At 47.0% G+C, this 25,685-nt stretch overlaps 1 protein-coding gene across 1 annotated transcript in view; it reads right to left on the bottom strand.

Annotated features, from left to right (window-relative positions):
- The window catches only part of LOC308612038 (RH-like protein), a gene marked incomplete at its 5' end in the record, with an annotated part of 33,823 nt that extends 14,935 nt beyond the window's left edge, over window positions 1–18,888 (bottom strand). Inside the window, 5 exons of the mRNA XM_081224244.1 lie at window positions 675–841; window positions 1,600–1,747; window positions 4,200–4,350; window positions 7,921–8,107; window positions 18,741–18,888. Of these exons, the coding sequence (XP_081080370.1) occupies window positions 675–841; window positions 1,600–1,747; window positions 4,200–4,350; window positions 7,921–8,107; window positions 18,741–18,888 (801 nt within the window). The remainder of the gene's footprint in view (window positions 1–674; window positions 842–1,599; window positions 1,748–4,199; window positions 4,351–7,920; window positions 8,108–18,740) is intronic.
- Between the last annotated feature and the right edge of the window lie 6,797 nt (window positions 18,889–25,685).

The following is a 25,685-nucleotide window of genomic DNA, read 5'->3' as shown; positions in this document are numbered from 1 at the left end:
CTGGCTGGCTAACCTCATGCCCTGATCATCATGGGACCTTGTTTTGTCTTTAGTCTACATCTCACCCACCTCTCCCCCGAAAACTCACACACAGACTCACAGCTACGTTGATAGTAGCAGCTAATATTTGCCCAGCACTTATTAGCTCTGGGCATGAAGCCCTTTACGTGCCTCATCTCTCAATTCCCACTTTACATATGCGGCAGTTGAGACTCAAAAAGTTTAAGTGGCTTGGCCAAGTTCAGATGGCTAGGGAAACAAAGTTCTTTACTTCTGATTCTGTTTATTCCATTCTTGAAATTTCTTGGGGGAAGGGGAGAGGATGACTCTTTCTACCCCAGTTTTTCTCTGCTGACTCTTGCTTATGGGAGCTGGCTTTAGTAACTAGCAGAAATGGGGTTCAGACTTGGGTTTGTTTGATGTCAAGGCTGATAGATTTAATCACTCCCCCCAGAGGGCCTTTGCTCATTTGACAGTCTCCTATGTTCCAGGCCCATTTTGACAAGGCAGTGCTGATGGGCTGATGCCCCACGATGCTGCAGACAAGACCCCATCACCCGATATGCTCTTTCCCAACCTGTGGGGCTGGCACTGAGGCCGGCGGGTGGGGTGTGAATATGTGTGTCAGGCCTAGAAGACCCAAGTGCTGCCCAAGGGACAGCCCCCCTCCTCACCATGTTGATCTTCCCTTGAGGGTGAACCAAGGCTGACACTGAGATGGCTGTCACCATGCTGACAGCAAGGGCGTAGTAGGTGTTGAACAAGGCCTTCTTTTTTTCGTCCGGAATGTCCAGCAGAGCGGAGTTGAAACTCGGCCAGAACATCCACAAGACGAGGGTGCCTGGAGGCCAGAGAGGGTCAGTGGCCGGAACCAGTATTCCTGCTCCAAAGCCTGAGCCAGGGGGACTTCAGGCAGGAGAATTCTGGACCTGGCAAGTCTCATCTCTGTCACTTTCTTGCTCTGTGACTTTGGACAAATCATGTCTCCTCTCTGAATTCTTAAGCTGGTAGGGCCCAACTAACATACTTTATAGGTAAGAAAACTAAGGTCTAGGGAGTTGAAATCACCAAACCCCAGGCCTCCTGACCCTGGCCTGTGATGGCTTAAATGCTTATTTAAAAAAATTAATGGTATGCTTTCATTTGGCCCAATGGCCTGGTATTCAGGTGCCTGCTGGTGATCTCACTGCCTGATTTCCTTCTTCTAAGCCTCTCCCAGCCTCTAAGTTCATCACTTTTACTGGAGCTCTTCAAACTATTGATACACCATGATTACTCCTCTCTTCCCACCCCCATTCTTCCCTCCACTCCTAGGCCCGCCTTTCTTCACGTGTCCAATTCTCTGCTTTATTGGATAACCTTCTTTAAACTGAGATGTAATGAGCCTCTCCTCTCCTTTGGATATTAATGAAGAGAAGTTCCCTAGAGGGGAATTCAAAGATGTGAATTCATCAGATACTACTTGAAGAAATGGATCATTACCGAGGGGCTTCAGACACCCAGAGAAGGTTGGAAAAGGAGAGAGAATTTTCTGGAGAGCCCGTTTGGAGCCTCTTGCCCACCCCAGATCTGAGCCCACCCACGCCACCTTGTTCTCACCCAGCATGGCGAACAAACTGGGGCTTGTTGCCGTCTGATCTTTGTCCTCCGCTGCATTAGGCAGAGGCTTTGGGAGGGAGCAGGCCACAGTCAGCCCGAAACAGGCCGCAAACACGTGGATGTACATCATGCTTATGTGGTTGTCCATCTGCAACAAAACCCAGTGGGAACAGTGAGTGTCAGCATCTTCTGCCCACAGGGAGGGAACCTCCCGTGTTCCTTGGAGAAAGTTCTGGCTTCATGTAGGAGGCGTGACTTGAAGTCAGGAGACTGACCCTGCCCAGCAGCCCCCCTTTCAGAGGAGTCCTGTGAGTTGCTGTGTATTTATTCCTGACAGGCTTCTGGTTGGCTTTATTTATTCAGTTGGCCGCGTCTTGCATCTTGCAGCCGTGTCTTAGTTCCAGGACCAGGAATTGAATCCAGGCCACAGCAGTGAAAGCGCCGAGTCCTGACCACTGGACTGCCAGGGAACTCCCCTCTGGTTGTCTTTAAACACCTTTGGCTGAAGTCCACTTAGGTGGGGGAAGAGCCACACGGACATGTACCCCACTGCTTCCTACATTTTGGCAGAATTTCAAATTTTGCATAGCGTATGAGTGGTATGATCTTTGCAACATGAAGCAGCCAGAATTTTTATAATACTGACCTAAAGTGTTCAGAAAATCCCAGCTATATGTTAATTTTGCTTTACGAATATCAAATTTAGTAACCCTTCATAACTCACTTCGTGGGCTACTGGTAAGTCCTGTCAGCTGTGCCTTCAACAAATATCCAGATTTGGCAGAATTTTCACCACCATGCTCCACTGACCCCCACCCTGGTTTAAGCCACCATCAACACTTTCCCAAGTTTTTGCAATAATCTTCTAACTGGTCTCCCCATTTCCACCCTTGTCCCCCAACGGACTCTTCTCCACGTAGCAGCCAGAGAGACCCTGTTAAAATCTTAGCTCATGGCATATTTCTGCTCAGAATCCCCCAGTGAGGGGGGTGGGAATTCCTCAATGTCTCCCTCAATGTCAAAGTCAGCCTTCTTACTACGACCTACAAGACCCTGCATGATCTGCCCTCCCACATCCTCTGAGACTGCACCTCCTGCTCAATCCACACACACTGTCCTTGCTCTTCCTCAAACCCACACTCATGCTCCCACGTCAGTACCACTTTGCACCGTCTGTTCCACTGCCTGGAGTGCACGGTGGAGGGAGTGGTCCACCCTGGGTACAGGCAATAAGGGGACGCATTGTCTGTAGAGAATTTAAAACAATTAAAGCAACTAAAAGTCCATCTGCTTTTTATTATCATCATGTGCCAACAATTCTAAACAGTGTCACTGACACAATCCTCCTCCTGAAAGAGGCAGACCACTCCCACGGCCCTGCCCTCCGTCTGCCACTGTCCTCAGATACCCACGTGACTTGCAAACCTGCTGCCTTCAGCTCTTTACTCAAAAATTATTTGCCCAGTGAAGCCTTCCTTGGCCAACCTCCCTAACACTTTATCTTCCCTCACAGCTATTCCTGTCTGCTTTCCTCATTTTATTTTTTTCTCCGTAGTACTTATCACTCTCTAACACACTGTATCTTTTGCCTATTTTATTGTTTATTGGCAGTCTTTCCCTCTGGAATAGAAGTTCCACGACAGCTGCATTTTCCCACTGCCTAGAAGAGTGCCTGGTACACAACAGGCTCAGAATAAATATTTGTGAAAGGAATGAGTGAATGGTAAGGAACCCTCAGTCGCACATAAAAATGAAAGTCTGTGGAATTCCCTTGTAAGAACTGAAGAAGTCTTGCATTTTTTTTTTTTTTTTCCTGTACGCGGGCGTCTCACTGTTGTGGCCTCTCCCATTGCGGAGCACAGGCTCCGGACGCGCAGGCTCAGCGGCCATGGCTCACGGGCCCAGCCGCTCTGCGGCATGTGGGATCTTCCTGGACCGGGGCACGAACCCGTGTCCCCTGCATCGGCAGGCGGACTCTCAACCACTGCGCCACCAGGGAAGCCCCGAAATCTTGCATTTTTAATCTCTTTCAGGTCCCCCAGGAATCCAAAAACCACATTTGGGAATCGTCAGCTTGGAATACTCCTTTCTTGAGTTGCCTCTACTGGGAACAGCTCTGGTTTCTGGCTCTAGTTTCCCCTGAACCCTTCCATGCAACGAACCCAGGCTAAATTGAAGTTTTTGAGGAGAAGCAGTGAACTCTCAAAATCAGTGCCAAACCCTCCCCCGGACCATCTAAACTAAAACATTGAAGCTGCAGGGAAGAGAGGAGATGGCTTTGAATTAATGCAGCTTTTTAAAACAACCACTATGAAAACCATAACAAAGCAGGAAAAGGCTTATAATGCATTGCCCACGGTGGGCTTTCCATCTCTGGGAATTGACCGCTTTCCTTGACAGTTTTTACCGTGGGAACCACCTTCATAGCATTTGCTTGCTATGTTTAAATGTTTAGCATAGACCACACTTTTACAACCCCATTTTGGCCTGTCTTTAATTTTTTTTAATCCCAGAAGCTTTATCAAGTGGAGACAGAGCCCTCCCCTTTCACCTGCTCAGCCCTCATCCCCGAGGTACCTCCTCACGGCACCATCACTCACATTGAAGACTTCCTTGCCGACCATCCTTGTGGCACTAAAGGCTGTCACCTCTATCAATGTCATCAACAGCAGCTGCAGCAGGTTGACCTTCCCCAGGATGACACCCACTGAGATCAGCACAGATGTAGCGCTCATGGTGGATATCTGAATACTGGGGAGAGGGGGCAAGACAGGGATGACTGAGAAGGAAGGATGCCTCCCATTCATTCATCCACTCATTCAGCAAACACTTGTTGAGGACCTACTCTCTGCCTGAAACTTTTCAAGAAACTGGGGATGGAGTAGGAGAGCAAATAGACAAAATTTCCGCTCTCATGGGGATGGAGGCTGCCGAGTCTGGGGTCTCCTTCCTCCCCTCCCCCCCTCAGGATGGCAGCCACACTCTGATTGATCTGCATACACTCATCTGTACTGAGGATGCTCCGAAGTTCTCATAGGAATGTCTGATGGTTCCCACGGGACCGCTTCTGGGATCTGACTACTAGGATTCTGCCCTGGGCTTCTCTTCTACTGTCATCACTCACAGATGCTCAATAGAGGGCGCTCTTCACCTGCCCGCCCATCCTTCAGGCACCACCACCTTCCTCTCTCCTTCTCCCTGTAGTGGAAAGAGACTGGGTTTGGAAGTAGGACAAGCCTGGCTTCCAGTTCCAGCTTTTCCACTTGAACAGCTATTTAATCTCACTGAGCCTGTTTCTTCATCTGTAAAGTAAGAAGGATGATAATACTTATCTCACGGGAGTGTTGCGGGGATTAGAAGGAATAGTCGTGCATGTGTGTCTAGCACACCATGACTGGCACAAAGAACTAACTCAGTGCTATTACTGATTCCTTCCTTCCCTTGACAAGTGAGCAAGCTTAGTGCAGGGATTCAGAAGGAGAAAACAATTTTTGTTTTCAAGACACTTATGATTAGCCTGGGGAGACAAAGCAGACATCATGACCCTGTCAATTAAAACCATCTGCAATAGCATGAGGCCAGAGGGGTTCACTGGAGGGAGAGAGCAATGTGAACTGGACTCATCAGGGAGGGCTTCCTGGAGGAGGTGGCACTGAGCTGGACAATCCATTGTGGTTAAACCAACCCACCCTCCTCTGGCACTTTGCTGAGACCACCCCTCCCCCTGGGAGTTGATGATGATGATGCTACAACCACCACCACCGCCATAATAGTGATAGGAATAATAATAATCTATTGAGCATTATGTATAACAGGCTTGCAAGTACATCACCTCATTTAAATTTTAATCCTCCAGGTAGCCCTCTGTAAATGGTGCTAGGGTACCATTCAGTACCTCCATTTTACAGGTGAGGACATTGAGACTGGAAGAGGTGACTGTTTTGGTAATGGCCACACAGCTAGTTAATGACAAATGTAAGGTTCAAACCCACCCATCTGGCCTGGATCCAAAGCCTGTGTTCTGAAGTCTGGACACAGACTTCCCACTGTTTGCTGCCAATGTAGTGCCCTACTTAAGGCTCAAGGACTTCAGAGGGAAAGCCAGAGGAGGCCAAAGGTATGGGGAAGGAGCCTCACAGGGGCCAGGAATTATTTGAAATGAAGGGTCACTCAGTGCTTCACTGTGGCTGGCCATGTTAGCTTTTGGGTGAGCACTCATTTAACTGGCAAAAGCCTAATTCAAGAGATTCTGTGCCAGTGGGAGGATTTCAGACCTCAGGGGCCAGTTGGGACCAGGGAGGTATTGAGACAGTGAAGTACGGTGCTTAGGACAGTCTTGTTCAGGCTGCCAGGGTTGGAATCCTGGCTCATCACTTCCTGGCTGTGTGGCCTTGGGCAAATGACTTAACCACTCTGTGTTTCCATGTCCTCATCTATAAGAGAGGCAAGGCCTACAGAGCTGTTGGGAGGGCAAAGTGAGTCAAGCAAAGTAAGGGGGTTGGTTATTGCTATGATAGGCCCTCCAAGACCTTCTAACATACCGCCTTAAAAATATCACAACTTTCAGCGTTCTTTTTATTTTCATCTTTGTTCCAATAACCATTTACTAAGTCCTTACTATGTGAGGAAGACAAAGGAGGATAAAACTGAATAAGACAGGCCCCCGCCCTGAAGGGACTGGTCATCGGTGACTCAGGGCAGAACCGATTCAGTGCCAGGTCAGGCCTCGGGCGGGTGAGGTGGCAGGAGAGGGAGAGGGCCTGTCTGAGAGGCAGGCCTGGACACCGCCCACCAGCCCAGCCAGAGCAGGAAAGGTCAGGAAGGAGCCCATTGTTCAAATCTGTGAAGCCAGCCCCATTGGGGGTCACAGCTGGGAGGACCCAAGTGGTCAGGGCAGGGCAGGGGCGTTCACTCGGGCTGTAAATGGCCTCTTCTTGTCTTTCCGGATTGAGTCGAGAGCAAACAGATTCCTGCAGGCAGGACGTCAGAAGAAGGGGGCAGCCTGGAGATGCCTGGAGACTCAGGCTCAGGAAGCCGAAGGCTTGTGTGACCTTAAGCCAAGGCAGCAGAAACACCAGACCAGGACCACCCTATTGGAGTTCCCCCAGAATGCCCTTTGTCACTTCCCAGGTGGTTACTGGGGTTATTGAATCCCCATGGGGATCAGCTCTAAAATGGTTTAAAAGAAAAAAGGTGAAGAGATTTTTTTCAGGGCCCGTGGGGAGCTGGCTACACTGGGTTTCTTGTCAGGACCACTCTGCAGTGTGTGGGAAAGGTTACAGAGTTAAAACTGAAGCCATTTCCACCAGTTAGCTATGTGACCCTAGGCAAGTGTCTTACGAGCTCTGAGAGTCTAGTTCCTTGCCTGTACGCCACATCAGACCCCTACTTGGAAGGGCTAAACAAACATTGTTTGTGAAGGGCCCAGCACAGAGCCTGGTTCATGGAGAGATATTTAACAGCAGTGCCCAGAGGTTTAGTAGGGTCTCAGAGGGGAGGGTAGAATGGCCTTGAAGGGGTCCCCAAGATACCTAAGGTGGGATTTACCCATCATCTGGGCAAGACAAAGTTTCAGAATTGGATAAAACCAAAAAACAATTTTTAAAGAAATTTTACCTGGTTCCTCCTATTAAGTGTGAATGACTTTTTTTGCAGGTATGTACAACTTAATGTATGTGTGTGTGTGTGTGTATATATATATATATATACTCTTGTGTAACTATCATACAGGATAACATAGAGAATGTTTACTGCACCACATAAATTTCTTTTGTGCCCCTTCCTAATCAGTAAACACTCGGGTAACCATTATTCTGACTTCTAGCAACACAGGTTAATTTTGCTAGTTCTTATAAAGGCATCTAAATAAATCAAAGTTAATTTAAAGAAACTAAAGACAAGCCTATTTCTTGTCCACCAGCATTTGAGGACTGAGAGTACTTCCTTCTTTTCAAGAGGCTCTCTCTCCGAGTGTGAGATTTCTATTTCTTTTTGTCTAATCTCTATTAATTTTTTCTTTGAACTAATATTTATTGTATAAGTTTATGAAATCAAAATCAATAAAAAAGAAAGGATACAGGGTGGGCTGTAGATCTGGGCCCCTTGTGATGTCACAGAGCAGGGTTGTCAGATAAAATAGAGGATGCCAGTTAAATTTGAATTTTAGACAAACAATGAGTAATTTGTTAGTATAAATAAGTCCTGAGTATTGCATGGTGTCGGTGCTAGAAAGAGAAGGGGACAAGCCAGCTCTTCTAGAATCTGCCCTCTTGGGCCCAGACCCCCAAGGACCCAAAAGTGATCCAGCGGCCATCCAGTTACCTGGAAAGATTGAGGACCATCTTCCTAAGGGAGAGTTGGTTCAGGAAGCCATCCAGCAGGACTGTCAGCTGCACCCCGAGGGCCAGCATGAAGAGATTGAAGGCCACGCTGCTCCAGCAGTGTCTCCGCAAAGATGTGTTGAGGAAACCCAAGCCAAGGACTGCCATGATGATAACATCCTGGAAGTCTGCTCAGGGAAGAGATGTTGAGAAGGAGGAAGAGAAGCAGACAAGGTGGAGGGTTGTGTGAAATTGGAGTTTTACAGAACGGCAGCTGGAAGGGACAGTAAAGATCATTGAAGAGTGCTTAGTCAAGTTACTTCCCCTCTTTGAGCCTCAGTTTTCTCATCTGAATAATGGGGATAACACAGACATACCATGCAGGTTTGAGGGAAGGTTTAACTGAGCTAATGCAGGGCCTGGCCCATAGTGAGTGCTCAGTAAATGCAGCAATTATTGTTATTATTAAACACAATGATATGAACACGTGTAGAGCATCAGGACAAGTCCTTGCACATAGTTTACACTCAGTAAAGGTACTGACTCCTGCTTTTGAGAATCCGGTTCAACCTCCTGATCATGTGTGAGAGAAAATAAGGCCACAGAAGCTGGTGACTTAGCTCAGGTCATGCAGAAGAGGGGGCAGAAGCGGGTCTAGAGGTTCATAGGCAAGAACCGAAATTATCTTCGCAGAAAACGGCTCTCTCCCTTTGACCCCTGCTGAAAGGGACCTGGTGGGGCAGCAGAAAGCACCAGAGCCACATGGGTGACCCTCCCCTTTTCCAGCCTCAGACCCTCCACAGGAGCTGCTGTGACAGATGAGCGCAAGGGACTTAGCTAATGTTCAGGAGGGGACAACGGGCGGATGCTTTGAATTAATTCCAGGTTTGCAAAATGGATAACAGTTTGGGCTCTGGAACCAGATAAGCTTGGGGTCATATCAGGGCTCTGGCACTTTCCAGCTGTGTGGCTTAATCTAGTTATTTAATGTCTCTGAGTTTTAATAACAGCCGACATTTATTAAGTGTTTACCAAATGCCAACACTGTTTTAACCATTTCATGTAAACTATCTCATTTAGTTCTCACAAGCATCCTTCAAGGTGGGTGCTGTTTTTTTTTTTTAAATATTATTTATTTGTTTGTTTGTTTGTTTGCCCCGGTTCTTAGTTGTGGCCGGCGGGCTCCTTAGCTGTGGCATGCAAATTTATAGTTGCAGCATGCATGTGGGATCTAGTTCCCTGACCAGGGAACGAACCTGGGCCCCCTGCATTGGGAGTGCGGAGTCTTAACCACTGCGCCACCAGGGAAGTCCCGGGTACTGTTATTATCACCATTTTACAGACAAGAAAACCGAGGCACAGAGGGGTTAAGGAACTTGCTCCAGTTGGGATTTCAACCTAGACGGTCTGCTCTGGAGCCTGTGCCTTGAGCTACCACACTATCTGCCCTCCTGCTTTTCTCATCTATTAAATGGGAAAAATTATCATACCTCTCTCATCATGTTGCCAGAATCAAACAATATGAGACACATAATTGCTCAGAATAGTAAAGACTATTTTATCAACAACCCCAACTATGTTCATACGTGTACAAATGCCTGGAGGGAGATCTTGAAGGAAGTTTTTGCCCCATGGAGATTATCTCTGGGTTTAGGAGAGTTTTTTTTTTTTAATTTTCAGTGTTAAAAATTTCTACAACCAGGGCTTCCCTGGTGGCGCAGTGGTTGAGAGTCCGCCTGCCGATGCAGGGGACACAGGTTCGTGCCCCGGTCCGGGAAGATCCCACATGCTGCGGTGTGGCTGGGCCCGTGAGCCATGGCCGCTGAGCCTGCGCGTCCGGAGCCTGTGCTCCTCAACGGGAGAGGCCACAACAGTGAGACGCCTGCGTACCGCAAAAAAAAAAAAAAAAAATCTACGACCAGCATGTGGACAGTAAGTAATTTTTTTTAAAGGAAAAAGCATGGGCTTTGAGGTCAGACAGTTCTGTTTGACTCCACCTCTATCGTTCCCTATTAGGTTAAACCATATTAAATTGCCAACATTTGACCATTTTGACCTTTAAAAATGGCAGTTTGGGGCTTCCCTGGTGGCGCAGTGGTTGAGAGTCCGCCTGCCGATGCGGGAGACACGGGTTCGTGCCCCGGTCCGGGAAGATCCCACATGCCGCGGAGCGGCTGGGCCTGTGAGCCATGGCCGCTGGGCCTGCGCGTCCGGAGGCTGTGCTCCTCAACGGGAGGGGCCACAACAGTGAGAGGCCCGCGTACCGCAAAAAAAAAAAAAAAAAAAAAAAAAAAGGCAGTTTTTATGTTTCAACCTCTTAGCTGCACGGCCTTGTGGGTTGCTTACTTTCCTCATCAGCTAAATATGGGCAATTATCCCCCACTCGGCGGGGGCTGGGAGAGCCAGAGGAAGTAATGTTTTGTTCAAGAGCTTGGCACCATGCCTGGCACATGGAGAAAGCTCAGTAAATGGTGGTTATTCACCACCAGCGCCATTATCACCATCACAGCAATAAGAATTCACCTGGTCTCCACCCTTGGCTCTGATAACAAGGAAGCTCTCATTTCCAGATCTCTCCAAAGCCTCTTCAATTTACATTTAAATTCACTTTTCATTGAAAAATATACATACCTAGAATCTTGCACATAGGACTTGGGTGGGTGTTGATGAGCCCAGGTCAGTCTGACAAACACCGGGTTATAGGAAACCTGGGCATCTCCATGGGATCTGGGGACTTGGGGAGTGGGTGAGAAGTGAACAATCAGGAGGATTCAACTTCTTTCACCTTTTTAATCTGACATAAGGGAAGGGGAGGCAATGTTTCCATCTCCTGCTTGCATCCCCTTAGGAATGGGGGTGGAATGGGGGTGGGCAGGGCATATTTTGTATAGGGGCTCGTCTTGGGATCCCTCAAATTCCTTCAGGAGCCGAGCAGGAAACTATGTATATAAAGGGTACAGTGTGTATTAGGGAGTGGTGAGGGCTATGGCCAATTGAAGACTGCGAACCCCACTTTAGATATTCAAATTCAATCTTTCCTTAAACACTGCTGTTAAAAGACTAACTAACAAACAAACACATCCACCATCTTGCAGCAATGCTATATGCAAAGGGTCCAGACTTATCGAAGATTCCATGAGTAGGGGGATGCTTGCATTTTCCTCTCATTCTGCAGAAGGGGACCAGAGACAGCCTGTGACTTACTTAAGGGCACACAGCATGTCAGTAGCAGAGCCAAGCTCTGGACTCCTGGTGCAGTGCCCTCCCATCAGGCTAGGCTGTCTCTTGCTCTTGTTTGCCCGTAATGCACTAAAGGACCTTAGGCAAGTCCCTTGTCCTCTTTGGGCCTCCGTTTCCCTATCTGTAACACATGGGAGTCAGACTTGATACTCTGTAAGGACCTCACCACTCTGGTGTGTTCAGAGGAGGGGTTCAGTGGGTGGGGAGAGGAAGGGCACCAGGATTATGGCAGACGTGGGACTCTAAAGATAGAAAGTCAGAACCTCTTGGTTGGGGAGCTTTATCAGGCACAGCTGCCACGCCTGCTGCCAGGTATAGGCACTCAGGACCCTCCTCCCAAGACCCCCCAGTGTCCTTGAGGGTGGGGTTGTGCTTCGGCCAGGGGGATGAAATTAGGGTGGCAGTTTCTGGGAGCTGTTGACAGAGCACATTCACCCCAAACTGGTCAGTAAATAACATTTGATTTCAGGGTCCCATTACTCTCACCCCATGCATCCTCCCATTTCCTCTCCCAGCCTCCCAGGGCTCTGGCCCACCCCTGCTCCTCCCATGTCTCACGACCTGGACCCCAACTTCAGCGCTGGGCCCCAGCTCAGGGCATCCCCACTGGTGTCAGCCTCTGCCTCTCAGACCCTGCGCTGAGCCCCTCATCATCTGCTGGTCTGATAAGCTAATGATGCTAAGGTGTCCAGGGGTGATAAGGAGAGGATTGCTGCAGGGGCCCCAACAGCCGTGCCCCAGAGGGGAGTTTTACATATTGTCTAAGGCAGGCCTTCAGAAGTTTATGAAAGTCCCATGACTTAGAGAAAGTCTAACCTGGAAGTCCTGCAGGACAATAATTACCATCACTGTAACAGCGGGTACATATATGGTGCCCGCCACATACCAGGCACTCTTCCAAGTGCCTGCCAGCCTTAACCTTCAACAAGCCCATGCAGGAGGTACTATTTATTATCCCCATTTTACAGATGGGGACAGGGAGGCACAGAGAGGTGCTGTAATTAGCACAGGTCACACAGCTAGCAAATGTTGGTGGCAGAGCTGAATCCCGACTCTCTGGGCTTAACCACTATATCATCCTGCCTCTCCATATATTCTTCACTCTTCCATAGTGTCAAACGAAGAGTGTGGGCCTCTGAGTCAGGTTGTCAGAGTTCAGAGTCTGGCTCTACTTCTGTGTACCTGCTTGCTACTCTGTAAAATGGTCTGAAACAATAGCACCTGCTCAGAGGTTTGCTGTGAGTACTGAGCTCGCTGGCTCCTTCGAATTGCTTAGCCTAGCACTGGGTGCATGGTAAGTGTTAGTAACTATTATTCCACGCCTGCCACTTGTTAACTGTGACTTCAGGCAAGACTGTTGCCCCTTCCTTTGGCCTGGCTGCCCCTGGGAGTCTCACTCTGTGTCCCCACCCACCCTAGCCTCTCCCTCTGGCCTGCAGACACTTCAGCATCGTCAGCTCTGAAGCCAGGCCCAGCTTCTGTCCCTCAGGCCCTGGGCTCGATCTCCACACTGTGCTCCCCACCACTGACTGGGGGGACCTCTGCAGCCCCTGTCAGGGACCATCCATGGAGCCCCATGCTGCCTTCCCCTTCCCTGCAGCAGCCTGGGAAAAGAAAAAGAGATTGCCCAATCAAAGGGACAGTCAAGGCTGAGATATAGAAGGTACCAGGATTTGGGGGTATTTATATGTCACTGGCAAAGCCGCTCTTGTCTTTTAGTAGCTCTGCTTACTGCTTCTAAGGAGTATGGGGGCAATTGGATGGTAGCCACAGTGTAGGGCCCAGGATGGTCCCCCAATGTGGCAGCTTGCAAGCAGGCTCTGTGTGATAGGTTGTCAGAGTAATGGCCCCCAATGAATCATGCCTTCCAGTATACACCCCTCCCACCTGAGTTGAGCCTTGTGATTGGCTTTGGATAATGGGACATTAGCAAACCCCATACAAGCAGAGGCTTGAAAAGCACCTGCGCATTGGGGCTTGCCCTCTCTTACTGTGGTAACTCATTTGCTGCCATGTGAAAAGTCTGGGCTAGTCTGCTGGAACCCCATGGGATAGCTGCCAACCAGCACCAACTGACGAACGTTTGAATAAGGTTATCTGAGGCCATTCAGCCACAGTCAAACCTCCGGGCTAGAGATGCATAGTGACCCTAGGTAAAACTGACAGAAGAGCTGCATCACCAAGTACAGCCAAAATTGCTGAACCATGGAATCATAATCAGGAACAAGTTAGATGATTTCTGTTTTTTTGTTTTTTGTTTTTTTTTTGCGGTACGTGGGCCTCTCACTGTTGTGGCCTCTCCCGTTGAGGAGCACAGGCTCCGGACAGGCAGACTCAGCAGCCATGGCTCACGGGCCCAGCCACTCCGCGGCATGTGGGATCTTCCCGGACCGGGGCACGAACCCGTGTCCCTTGCATCGGCAGGCAGACTCTCAACCACTGCGCCACCAGGGAAGCCCGATGATTTCTGTTTTGAGCCACTACGTTTGGGGGTGGTTTGTTACACAGCAATAGATAATGGATGCACTTGCTTCCCCCAAGCATCTCACAGGCACCTGAATCCCAAGCCCAGAATGAACATATCATTGTTCATTTACCCCACTATCTGCCCCCCTCCCCTTGTGTCTCTCATCTCAGGAGTGGGTCCTTCATCTGCCAAATCTCACATATGAAGCCATCCTTGACTCCTCCCTCGTTTTCACCAAGAACAGCTGATTTTATCCCCTAAATAGCTCTTGAATCTGACTCTTCACTTCTCCTCTATTGTCCCTGCCCATTTGGCCTCATCACAGGTCATCCAGGCCAGTGGTCATCAGAGTAGGGATCACACCCCTCAGAAGATGCTCCAGACAATCCATAGGGGCTGCTGGAAGAAGAGATATTAGCACTCTAGTTCTATTCATTTTTACTAACAAAATTAAGAAATTAAACTTTATTCATAATAAAAGATAATACTCTTTATCAGTCTTGGTATGTGTTCATTCTTCTAATCCTTTCGACAACTAAATAGGTACTATCATCATGTGACTGAGGTTAACACAGAGGCAGAGAGAGGTTGAGTGATTTGCCCAAGGTCTCACAGCTAAGAGGTGGCAGAGGCAAGATGTGAATCAGTCGAGCTCCAGGAGTCCTCAGACTTCCAAGAGCACTAGAGTCACTTAGAGCGCTTGGTAAAACACAGATTGCTGGGCCCCACCCTAGAGTTTCAGATCAGTAGGTATGGATGGGGGCCCAGGTATTTCTAACAAGTTCCCAGGGGATGCTGAGGTGGCTGGTCTGGGGACCACATTGTGAGAACCATTAATCTAGGCTCTTCTACCCCTAAAGGCACTTGGTGAAGTTTGCAACTCTGCAAGCATTTAATGTTCAGATGAACCCAGGAGCCTCCTCTCACGTGCTCAGGCTGTCAGACAGCTTAGTCTCCTAGCTTCAGAAGATGTTCTAATGGAATATTGGGCCACTGAGCAGGGGGGTGACATGTGTTTCTCGATATTCGTCATGTTGCAACTAACGACAGGGATTTGTTTTTTTTAAAAATTTACCTCTATATTATGGAAAATTTTAAGCATACACAAAATCAGAGTGAGTAGCATGATGAACGTCATGTACCCGTTCCCAGCTTTGATGATTGTCACATGGGGTCAATCTTGTTTTTATTATCCTTGTTTCCTTTCTTCTTTTTTTTTTTTTTTTTTTTTGGCATGAAGCAGACCCTAGACATCATTCCATTTCAATATGCTTCTCTAACAAATAGGGCTCACTATATTTGTTAAATTGTTAAACCTGTTTCTAAATAGGTTAAAACCCACCTACTATGCTATTATCACACCTAACAAAACTAACAATAATTTCTGTATATTATATAATATTCATGTTTTATTCCAGTTTCCAGATTGTCTTAAAAATGTCTTTTTTAAGAATTGGCTGGTTTACATACGACCCAGAAATCCCATTACTGGGCATACAGCCTGAGAAAACCATAATTCAAAAAGAGTCATGTACCACAATGTTCATTGCAGCTCTATTTACAATAGCCAGGACATGGAAGCAACCTAAATGTCCATTGACAGATGAATGGATAAAGAAGATGTGGCACATATATGTAATGGAATATTACTCAGCCATAAAAAGAAATGAAATTGAGTTATTTGTAGTGAGGTGGATGGACCTAGAGTCTGTCATACAGAGTGAAGTAAGTCAGAAAGAGAAAAACAAATACCATATGCTAACACATATATATGGAATCTAAAAAAAAAATTGTTCTGAAGAACCTAGGGACAGGACAGGAATAAAGACACAGATGTAGAGAATGGACTTGAGGACACGGAGAGGGGGAAGGGTAAGCTGGGACAAAGTGAGAGAGTGGCATGGACATATACATGGACACTACCAAATGTAAAATAGATAGCTAGTGGGAAGCAGCCACATAGCACAGGGAGATCAGCTCGGTGCTTTGTGACCACCTAGAAGGGTGGGATAGGGAGGGTGGGAGGGAGACGCAAGAGGGAGGAGATATGGGGATATATGTATATGTATAGCTGATTCACTTTGTTCTAAAGCAGAAAGTAACACACCATTATAAAACAATTATACTCCAATAAAGATGTTTAAAAAAAAAGAATTGGCTGGTTTAAATAACTTATCGTTTACAGGGACTGGATTAGATTAAGTGGATTGACAGATTGCTATGTAGTTTTAACTCAATTAACCTTCACAAAATGGACTAATGGCTCAAACAACTCCTGTCAAAAAACACAGATTGAAGGCAGAACAATAATGGCAGCCAAACATACAGAAACAAAAGAGCAGAGTGATACTTCTCCTCGTGCAGATTCTCTGTCAGCCACATTCAGAGTTTAAAAGAAAAAGTCAATCTAATCATATCTGACAAGAAGTCAAGCAAGATAATTTGAAATTGTTAAGAAGACCCCGAGGGATGGATTGCCATCCACTATCATTTATTCATTTATTTATTTTTTTGGCTGCATTGGGTCTTTGTTGCTGCACGCAGGCTTTCACTAGTTGCGGCAAGTGGGGGCTACTCTTCATTGCGGTGTGTGGGTTTCTTACTGCAGTGGCTTCTCTTGTTGCAGAGCACCGGCTCTAGGCGCGCAGGCTTCAGTAGTTGTGGCTCACGGGCTCAGCTGTGGAGCACGGGCTTAGTTGCTCCGCGGCATGTGGGATCTTCCCGGACCAGGGATCGAACCCGTGTCCTCTGCATTGGCAGGTGGATTCTTAACCACCAGGGAAGTCCCCATCCACTATCGTTAACAGTAACAATGGACCTTGCCTTAAGAGTGACTGACACCATCATGATCAGTAATTTGAAAATATTTTATATTTACTTTTGATTTCTTTCAAATTTTCTAAGTTGTGTACATGTATAATAATGTACAAAATGTATTCATGTAGCAGTACGTATAAATATGGTGCATGCTTGAATAATGGTGTGCATGATCAGAAAAATTTGAAGCCCCCTGGTCCATACTACACTACAGCCTCCACACTGGCCTTCTACCTCAAGTCATGCTCCCTTCCCCATCCCCATGCCAGCCCTGGAATGGCTTTCTCCATAACCCAAACCCAAACTGATCACACTCCTGCTTCCTATTAGATCAAAAGAATGAAGGGCAAACTTCTTACTCAGTGCAATGGGTCCACCACACCCTGCTTCCCTATTTATGCTCCAACAGCACTGCACTGTTAAACCCCAGATTGGTGCAGTCCGATGAGTGTACACACAATGGTTCCTACTGCGCTCTTGACCCTCCATTTTCACATGGTAACTCCTACTGAGCCTCCAAGTCCTGACTGGGCAGTCACTTCCCTCCAGAGGCCTTTCCTGACATAACCGTCTCACTGCCTGGGTTGTGGGCCCTCCTCTGTGCTTCCATACAAAGTGAGCATCTGAGGACACATATCTATTATATGTTAGCAGCACAGCCTAGGGGTAAAGAAGAGGGACCCTGTACCCAAATGACAAAGTTTAAATATTGACTCCTACGCCTACTGATTATATGACAAGAGACTCAACCTTACTGTAAAATGGGGTTGTGAAGCATCATGGTTAAGGGCATGGAAACTCAAACCAGGCTGCCTAAGTTTATTTTTTTCCCTTAATTTAGTTTTATTTATTTATTTATTTAATCTATTTAATTTAAAAAAATTTTTTTAACTTTTATACAGTAGTATAGTTGATTAACAATGTGTTAGTTTCAGGTATACAGCAAAGTGATTCAGTTATACATATACATGGATCTGTTCTTTTTAAAATTCTTTTCCCACTTAGGTTATTACAGAATACTGAGCAGAGTTCCCTATGCTATACCGTAGGTCCTTGTTGTTTACCTATTTTAAATATAAGGCTAACTAAGTTTAAATCTGCTGTGCTATTGCTAACTGAACAACATTGGGCAAACCACTCCATGTCTAAGTGCCTAGTTTCCTCACCAGAACCACGGAGATCATAATAGTACCTGTCTTGTAGAGTTATGGTAAAGCATTTAGAATAGTGCCTGGTACCTAGTAAGTTATCAATAAATATCATCCCTGATTAGCATGCGTTTGGATCTCACATGGTTTGTAATACAGGGTTGAGGGAATGAAGGAGTGAATGGATTGAATTACATTGTACCGGATTAAAAAGAATTAAAGTAAATTGAAATGAATTAAAATTGTGCCCAGGTCTCACTTGTCCAGCACTGAGAGCCCTCTCTGGGCTATAGCCCATTAAGCAGTATAGGGACTTCCCTTCCCAAGTCATCTCCTCCTTCTTGCCACTGCTGAGGGCCCAAGGGATGCCTTCCCTTTGCTTCCAGTTAACTAGTTAATATCAATTAGAAACAAGCAAGCGCTCAACTAGGCTCAAGTTTCAGCTTTGTCCCAGGGACTTCACTCAAGGAGGCCCTTCCATTATCATAAACAGCATATTGACCCACAGATATACTTGAAAACTCATCTCAACTTTTAAAAAAAGCAAAAGCCACACCACTGTGGATGTCTGTCTTGTTTAGAGTTGTTCGCATCACAGTCTATGAATATTTTTAGCTGCATATAAAATAACAACCATCCTACATTCCCCTTCAGCCAGAGCTTATGGCTCTGGATTTGCAGGCAGAAAGCAGACTTCCCATTCCCTAAGTGAGAGGAAAGCTTCCAAAAGGAGGGTGGCACAGAAATGAGAAAAAGAGACAAAAAAAGGAAACGAAATCCCCCAAACCCAACAACAACATGAAATTCATTGCTTTTAGGGAGAGAGAAGCGGGGGTGGGGGAGCAGAGAAGCAGAGAATTGTGAAGACCATTTGGCAAAGGGAATTCTAGGAACACAGAAAAGGAGGCCCCTCCCTCTGCCCTGACAAATAAAGGGAGGCTTCACGGAAGAGGTGATGGTGACACCGGTCCTAAAGAAGAGACTGTATTGTTGGCTGGGTCTTTGCGCAACGAATGGAAGAGGATGAGGGAACCCCTTTCCTCGGAGACTTTGTGGAAAGGAGCTCCTAGGCCCTTGGAGGACCACAGACCTCCTCTTCCCCTGCCCCTGCTATTTGCCTCTGTGACCACCTCCCCTCTGGACACTCACCTCGATAGGTCCTCATGAGCTTCTTCTGTTCCTTTACAGCAGTTTCATAAGAGGTGAAAAAGAAGAAGACGAGAATGAGAGTCACCTCCAGCATAAAGGCCCACAGAGTCAGCAGGCCCCGCACAGACTTTTGGTACTTAGAGCCCATCCTGTGTCCGTCTCTGTGCGTCAGTTCCACCAGCACCGGGCATTACACCTCGGCTCCACACCCACTCGGGGGAGGGATAGGGGAGACACCCGCCAAAGGCCTTATCTCAGGCTTCAAGGCTGGCCCTGCTGGCCTGTCTATGGAGTTAACACAGGGGCAGAGGGGCAGTGACAGGGAGGAGGGAAAAAATGCATTTATTCCAACATTAACTGATTCATTCAATCATTCATTGATTTTTTTCATTCAACAAGTAGTTGCTACATTCCTACTACAGGCACTGTGCTCAGTTGAAAAGAGGGCATTCGTTCATTCAATCCCCAAACATGAGAATCCTTCTCTATCCCTTACTTCGTTTACCTTCACTATATCTTGCAAGAATGGCAAAGAATAGATCAACTCAACACCTCTATTTTACAAATGGGGAAACTAAAGCTCAGATGGGGCTTTGGATTGGCAAAATTTCTCTTTAAAACCTTACCACATGTCAGGGAGGGCACCAAGTGGGCTCTTAAAAAGGACATATTGAATGAACGAATGAATGAAAGCAAAGAGCAATGCTAAGCCCTGGGGAGGACACAGGACCCACAGAGGACTAACTCCTCAGTTGAAATTATTTTTATTTGAAACTGTATTTAAATTGACCTGTTTCTAAATCTCTTAAGGACAAGTGGGAGAAAAGAAAAGAGGCCTGGGTCCGGCTCTAGTAAAACCCTGGTGAGGCTAAAATTGTCCCCCATTCTGGTCACCTGCTCACAGAGCATCCCAGGACTCCGCCTGGGGCATGAACACTGCAATGCATTTGAGGATGGCCACCGGCCTTAGCACGCCCAACCCACAATGGAGGACAGTCCCCTGGAATAGGATTTAGGGCACCTGAGATCTAGTTCTGACCCTGCAGCTAACTTTTCCTGTGGTCACATCCATTTGCTCAGCAGAAGATCTAATACATAGTAAGCATGGAGAAAGGGAGGGAGGGAGGAATCAAAGTTTTTTACCTTCTGCACTGGCCAGCCACTGGCCACTGAGTATAGACTGAATTTATGGGAGCCCAGAGACTAAAACTTGGCTAGGAGTAGCAGGGAGGCAGATTTTGACCCAACATGAGTGGATACTTTATTGACCATTCATGGGGTAGTGAGCACCCTGTCACTAGGGGAATGCAAGCAGAAATTGATGATTGCTTGTCAGAGATGTCTGGCATGTGATTCATATCTGGATCAAGGGAGATTTTAATCACCCGGTAGAATCTTGTCTTTTTGTTTTTAGATGAAGAAACTGAGACCCAGAAGGTCACACCCAAGGTCATACAGTCATTGACATCAGTCACTTCTTGCTCAGCACAGCTTTATTTACAGAAGTGAAAAAATTGAGAATAACCTGAATGTCCAATAGTAGAAGACTGGTTAAGTAAACTACAGGACACACAATCTGCCACCCATATGATGGTTCTGAACATGGGGGGAAATCCAGAGGAAAATGCTTTTAAGGTTTCTCAAAAACGGCACAGAGGATATGTTATTTGGTGAAAAAGGAAATTACAGAACAGTGTGTAAGTATGATCCCACTTTTGTAAAATAATAATGACACAGTATGTTAAGACATGCATAGGAAAAAAAATGGCTGCAAACCACTACCTGGTTACTTTTGCTTTAGGTATTTTCGGGAACTAAAATTTACTAAGCACTTAGCATGCTAGGCACTGTCCTAGGCACTTTACATGTATGAACTCAGTTAACTAGCCTGTGAGATGGGACTATTAGCCTTTACTACAACAGAGGAAGCTGAGGCACAGAAAAGTTAGGTGACTCGCCCAAGTTAATGGGGCTAGTAAGTAATAGAGCTGGGATTTCAACTCGGGCAGTCTGACTTGTGCACGTGGGTGTTTAACCACTTAACTTTAGCCCAGATAACTTCTCAGTCTTCTTCCACTTCTAAAAGTCTAGGAATGTAGGATTCTAAGGCTTCTGCTATCTCAACAGTAAATAAGGGAGTAGGTGCCCTGGTCTCTAGAGATTAGCCCTCATGGTCAGTCCTGGTTCTGATTTCTGGTCCTTTTCTGGCCATCAGCACTTCTTATGAGCTGGGTTTCCTTAAAGAGGGACTCGCCTGTGAGGGGGATAAGTGAATGTGACCCCTGTTGGCATGGGTCCTGTACCAGCAGGTTGTAAGCCAGGCAGCCCAGGGAAACCAAATGTCAGGCAGGTGAACACCAAAGATTTCCAGTGGTTGCCAGCTCCTGTGCCTGGAGCCCCTGATGGTTGCGTTTACCAGCTAGCAAATTCAGTGATGACGGCAGCTGGTTCTCACAGGGGCATCCTAACCCACTGTGTGTCCTGATCCTGCCTCAGTGAGGGACTGACCGCTTGACAAGAGGACCAAGCTCCTCAGTGAACAGAAAGGCTTTTTTTATTAAAGGGAGGGGAGCCCCACAGGTGGCCTCTCCCAGAAGACTGGTCAAAAGGGGAGTTTTCTGTCTTTCTCTCTAACTCTTGCAGAAGACCCCTGTTTTCTGATGACAGTTCCAGATAGTCTGACTCCAAATCTTCAAGGCAGGGCCCCTAGTACAAAAAAGCACAGGCGATCTAGGCCAGAAATGTCATAAAGCAAATCAAATGTTAATTGTTTACTCTAGGTGGGAGGTGAATGGCTTTTCACTGAACATTTCTTTCAACTTTTTTGGTATATGTTTGAAATTTTTCATAACAAAAGGTTGGGGGGAAAAGGTTCTGTGTGCACCTGCCACTCCCTATGCCAAAAGCACCCTTCCACCGAAGTATCTGCATGCTCCTGCCCTCGCTGACTCAGATCCAAGCAACAGGAGACCAGGGACTTTTGACTGTTGTATCCTCAGCACATGATGCTTAGTCCATAGTAGGTGCTCAATAAATATCTGTTGACTGAATAACAGCTGCCATTTCTGGAATGCCAAGCACTGAACCCAGCATTTTGCATACATTATTTCATCTACTCTTCCCCTCAAGCCTGTGAGTACAGGCATCACCACTCCCATTTTACAGATGAGAAAGCTAAGGCTCAGAGAGGTGATGTGAGCGCCCAAAGTCACAAAGCTAATAAACAGCAGAGTCGGAACCCAACCCACATCCATCTGACGCCATGGCTTGTGCTGTTAACTTCTTTGCAATTCTGCCTTCTATTAACTAAACAACTCACAGTCTCAATTTCCTTATGAGTCAAATAAGATGAGCTGTTTTGCTTTCCTCACAGAGTTATTATAAATGTGAGACTATGTAAGCATGCTTGGCAACCTGTGTTTTTGAAATGAAGGTGAGCAAGTGGTGCCATGACTGTGGCCTCCTGTTCTGAGTGACCAGGCTTCCTCCGGGTGTGATGAATCAAGTCAGAGAGACTGCAGCTTTCACGTGTAATCATGCGTTTTCTGTAAAAAACAGGACTCTATGAGAATACTCACCACGCCCTCCTCACCCGAGTCAAGTACTGTAAAACTCAGTCATGAGCTGTGACCAAGGAGGTAGGTAGGCCCTCCATCTCCTCTCTGGAAGCTTGTCCACACCAAGGGTGTGATCCTGCTCTGGGCATGCCTGGTTAAAGTGTGGCTAAGTCAATAATTTATTCATTTAACAAACATGAGCATTGGAGTCAGGCAACATGGGTTCAAATCCTAGCTCTGCAAATTATTAGCTGTGTGGCCTTCGGTAAGACTACCAATATCTCTGAGTCTGTTTCTTTACCTGTAAAGTGGAGAAAATCAGGGTCGATCTCACAGGATGGTTGTGAAGATTAAATGAGGTAATGCACATAAAGTGTCACATGTGTGGAAAACACTCCATAAATGTTAGCATTATTATTATGGCACAAGCTTGGCATGTTTACCATAGAAAACTTCAAAAATGCAAAGGTGCATAAAGCTTACATAAAGCACCCATGATTTCATCATCTCCCCAAACCAGCTCTACTTCTTTGTGTATATATCCTTTCAGATTTTTTTCTATTCATGTGAATTTATGCCTTGTTTCTTCCCCTACGAAAAAGGGATTATATAGCAAATGTTTAGTAACTTGCTTTTTTCATGAACAGAATATCATAAGCGGTTTCCAAGCCAGGAAAAATCTTTCTATAACACTATCATGGTGGATAAGAGCCCAGGCTCTGACACCAGACTGCCTGGCTTTGAATCCTAGCTCTATCACTTACTGTGTGACCTTAGGCAAATGACTTAACTTCTCTGTGTCACAGTTTTCTTCTCTTTTTTTAAAAAATAAATTTTTTTATTTATTTTTGGCTGTGTTGGGTCTTCGTTGCTGTGCGCAGGCTTTCTCTAGTTGCGGCGAGCGGGGGCCACTCCTCGTTGCAGTGTGTGGGCTTCTCACTGTCGTGGCTTCTCTTGTTGCGGAGCATGGGCTCTAGGCGCACAGGCTGCAGTAGCTGTGGCATGTGGGCTCAGTAGTTGTGGCTTGCAGGCTCTAGAGCTCAGCCTCAGTCGTTGTGTGTGTCACAGTTTTCTCATCTGTAATATGGCACCAGTAGTAATCTCTTTGTCATAGGATTGTTGTGAGGATTAGATCAAAATTCATATGATACTTAGAGGAGTGCCTGCACATAGTAAGTGCTATGTGTCATCATTCTCCATGGCACACTGATTTCCACAGTAAGAATGTGTGATCATTTGTTTGACCAGCCCCCTTTGTGGGATAGCTGGGCTATTTCTAAACTGTTTCTGTTCTAAACATACTATGAACATCATTCATTAACAGGGTTCTCTGGGGGATACAGACACACGTATAGGAGGTGGCCATCCAATGTCTGGATTTTTCTCTGACTCACGTGGGACAGGAACAAAGCTCAAGGGAGCTGGGCCAGCCGTGCCTGGCGGGTTTGAGGGGATCGAAGCTGCTGAAAGAGGTGGGTATGCAATTTCCTCACATGTGAAATAGGGTGTGATGATCTCTCTCCAGGCTATTCTGAGCTATTTTGAGCTCAGTTGAAGCTCACATGCCAATCCCAACCCCTTGGCCATCAGAAAGTCCCAGAAGAGGAGGAACAGCCCTGAATTCCTGTCTGGCCCTTGGCCTTTTTTTTTTTTTTTTTTTTTTTTTGCGGTACGCGGGCCTCTCACTGTTGTGGCCTCTCCCGTTGTGGAGCACAGGCTCTGGACGCGCAGGCTCAGCGGCCATGGCTCACGAGCCTAGCCGCTCCGCGGCATGTGGGATCTTCCCGGACCGGGGCACGAACCCGTGTCCCCTGCATCGGCAGGTGGACTCTCAACCACTGTGCCACCACGGAAGCCCTGGCCCTTGGTCTTTTGAATGAGAGCAAATGATTTCCTCTTCCCCGTCTTACTCATCTGTAAAATGGCCACTGCTGATCTCCCCTGCTTCCTGATTGGTGGTGGCCGTGTGGGGAACTGGGGAGCTCTGTGTCAGGCCTCATCTCAGCCCAGTTCTGTGCCCTTAGGATCCCAAAGGGTCCTTTCAGGTTGCAGAGGTGAAAGGCTGGAACTTGGCTAGAGCCAGAGGGGCTTGGGCTATGGTCGGTCAGGAAAATACAGGGTCCAGCTGGGACAGGAGGTGTGAGAGGAAGGGAATGGAGAAGGGCAGACTTACTGTGGCGTGTCCTAGGGCTCTTGACAGGGAGGCCTTTCCCATCATCCCACTCCAGCGAATCATTAGATCAACAATCCTTACCATCAAGAGCCATGTACAGGCACCAGAGCATCAAGGCTTCATATTGCTCAGCTTGTGACTCAAGCCAAATTCCTTTACCATACCAACTGCATGACCTTGTTTTCTCTGAGCCTCGGTTTTCTCATCTGTAAAATGGAGCTAACATGTTCTGCTTCTAAACATAGGGCTTGAAGTGTCTCCCAGAGGTGATCTTGGCACAGGGTGGGGAGGTGACTCAACTCTGGACACCAGTGAGTTGACATCTGAATTGGGACTGGAACCCAGACCTCCAGATTGCATCATCTTGGGCCAACCCTGGGATTCTCTCTGCCCTTCCTCTGCTCTCAGATAGTCTGTTGCCCAATAGTAACTCCCAGCCACACACTCCAGTAACACCCAGCCACTCCACACTTCTCCACAGCATGGAATGCCCTTGTCAGGAACCTGTTTGATGGCAGGCTAGACAGTGAGCTCCAGAAAGCTGGCATGTGTCCCCAGTGCCTCTCTCATCTTTTCTCTGGATTATTCACCTACCCATTCCACAGCGTGCCGTGGCACTGTCCTAGACGACAGGGACCCAGTGAGGAGTGGAAAAGACCACAGATATGGCCCCTAACCTCACAGAGTTGACTGTCTTAGTCCCTGGCCCAGGTAATCTGGAACCTTGCAGTCATGGAGAGGAGGGCTATTCAGGTTGATGAACCCCATGGAGTCTGGAGCCATGACCTCACCATGTACCTATGCCTTTCAGCCTCCAGTCATTGATTTAGGTTCCGCCTGTATCCTTCTCCATGAACCAACCTGACCTGGCAACTGAAGTCTTTTTCTGTGGTTCCAAGCAGAGCATTTCACAGTGATGGACAGCCTTGGTGAAACTTTGAGCTCACAGAGTATGTTATCCTTGGCTGCCTGGTGACACTTTATCAATGTGCTGGAATAGAGGTGAAGGAAGGAAAACAAGTATACTGTTAACAGAAATGACTTGCTGTTACCTACTGCATGCCTGGCCCTGAGAGTTCAGCATCTGGTAAGCCTTCAAACAAACCTGAGTGAAAACAGAGGCTCTGAGACATACAGTAACTTGCCCAAGCTAGTAAGTGGCCAAGCTGGAATTTCAATCCTGGTGTGAAAAAGCAGATATTCTTGCCATTTCTC

Source organism: Mesoplodon bidens, assembly GCF_964165515.1.
Source record: "Mesoplodon bidens genome assembly, chromosome: 2".
NCBI lineage: Eukaryota > Metazoa > Chordata > Mammalia > Artiodactyla > Ziphiidae > Mesoplodon > Mesoplodon bidens.
This window is presented reverse-complemented; position numbering and strand designations above follow the sequence as displayed.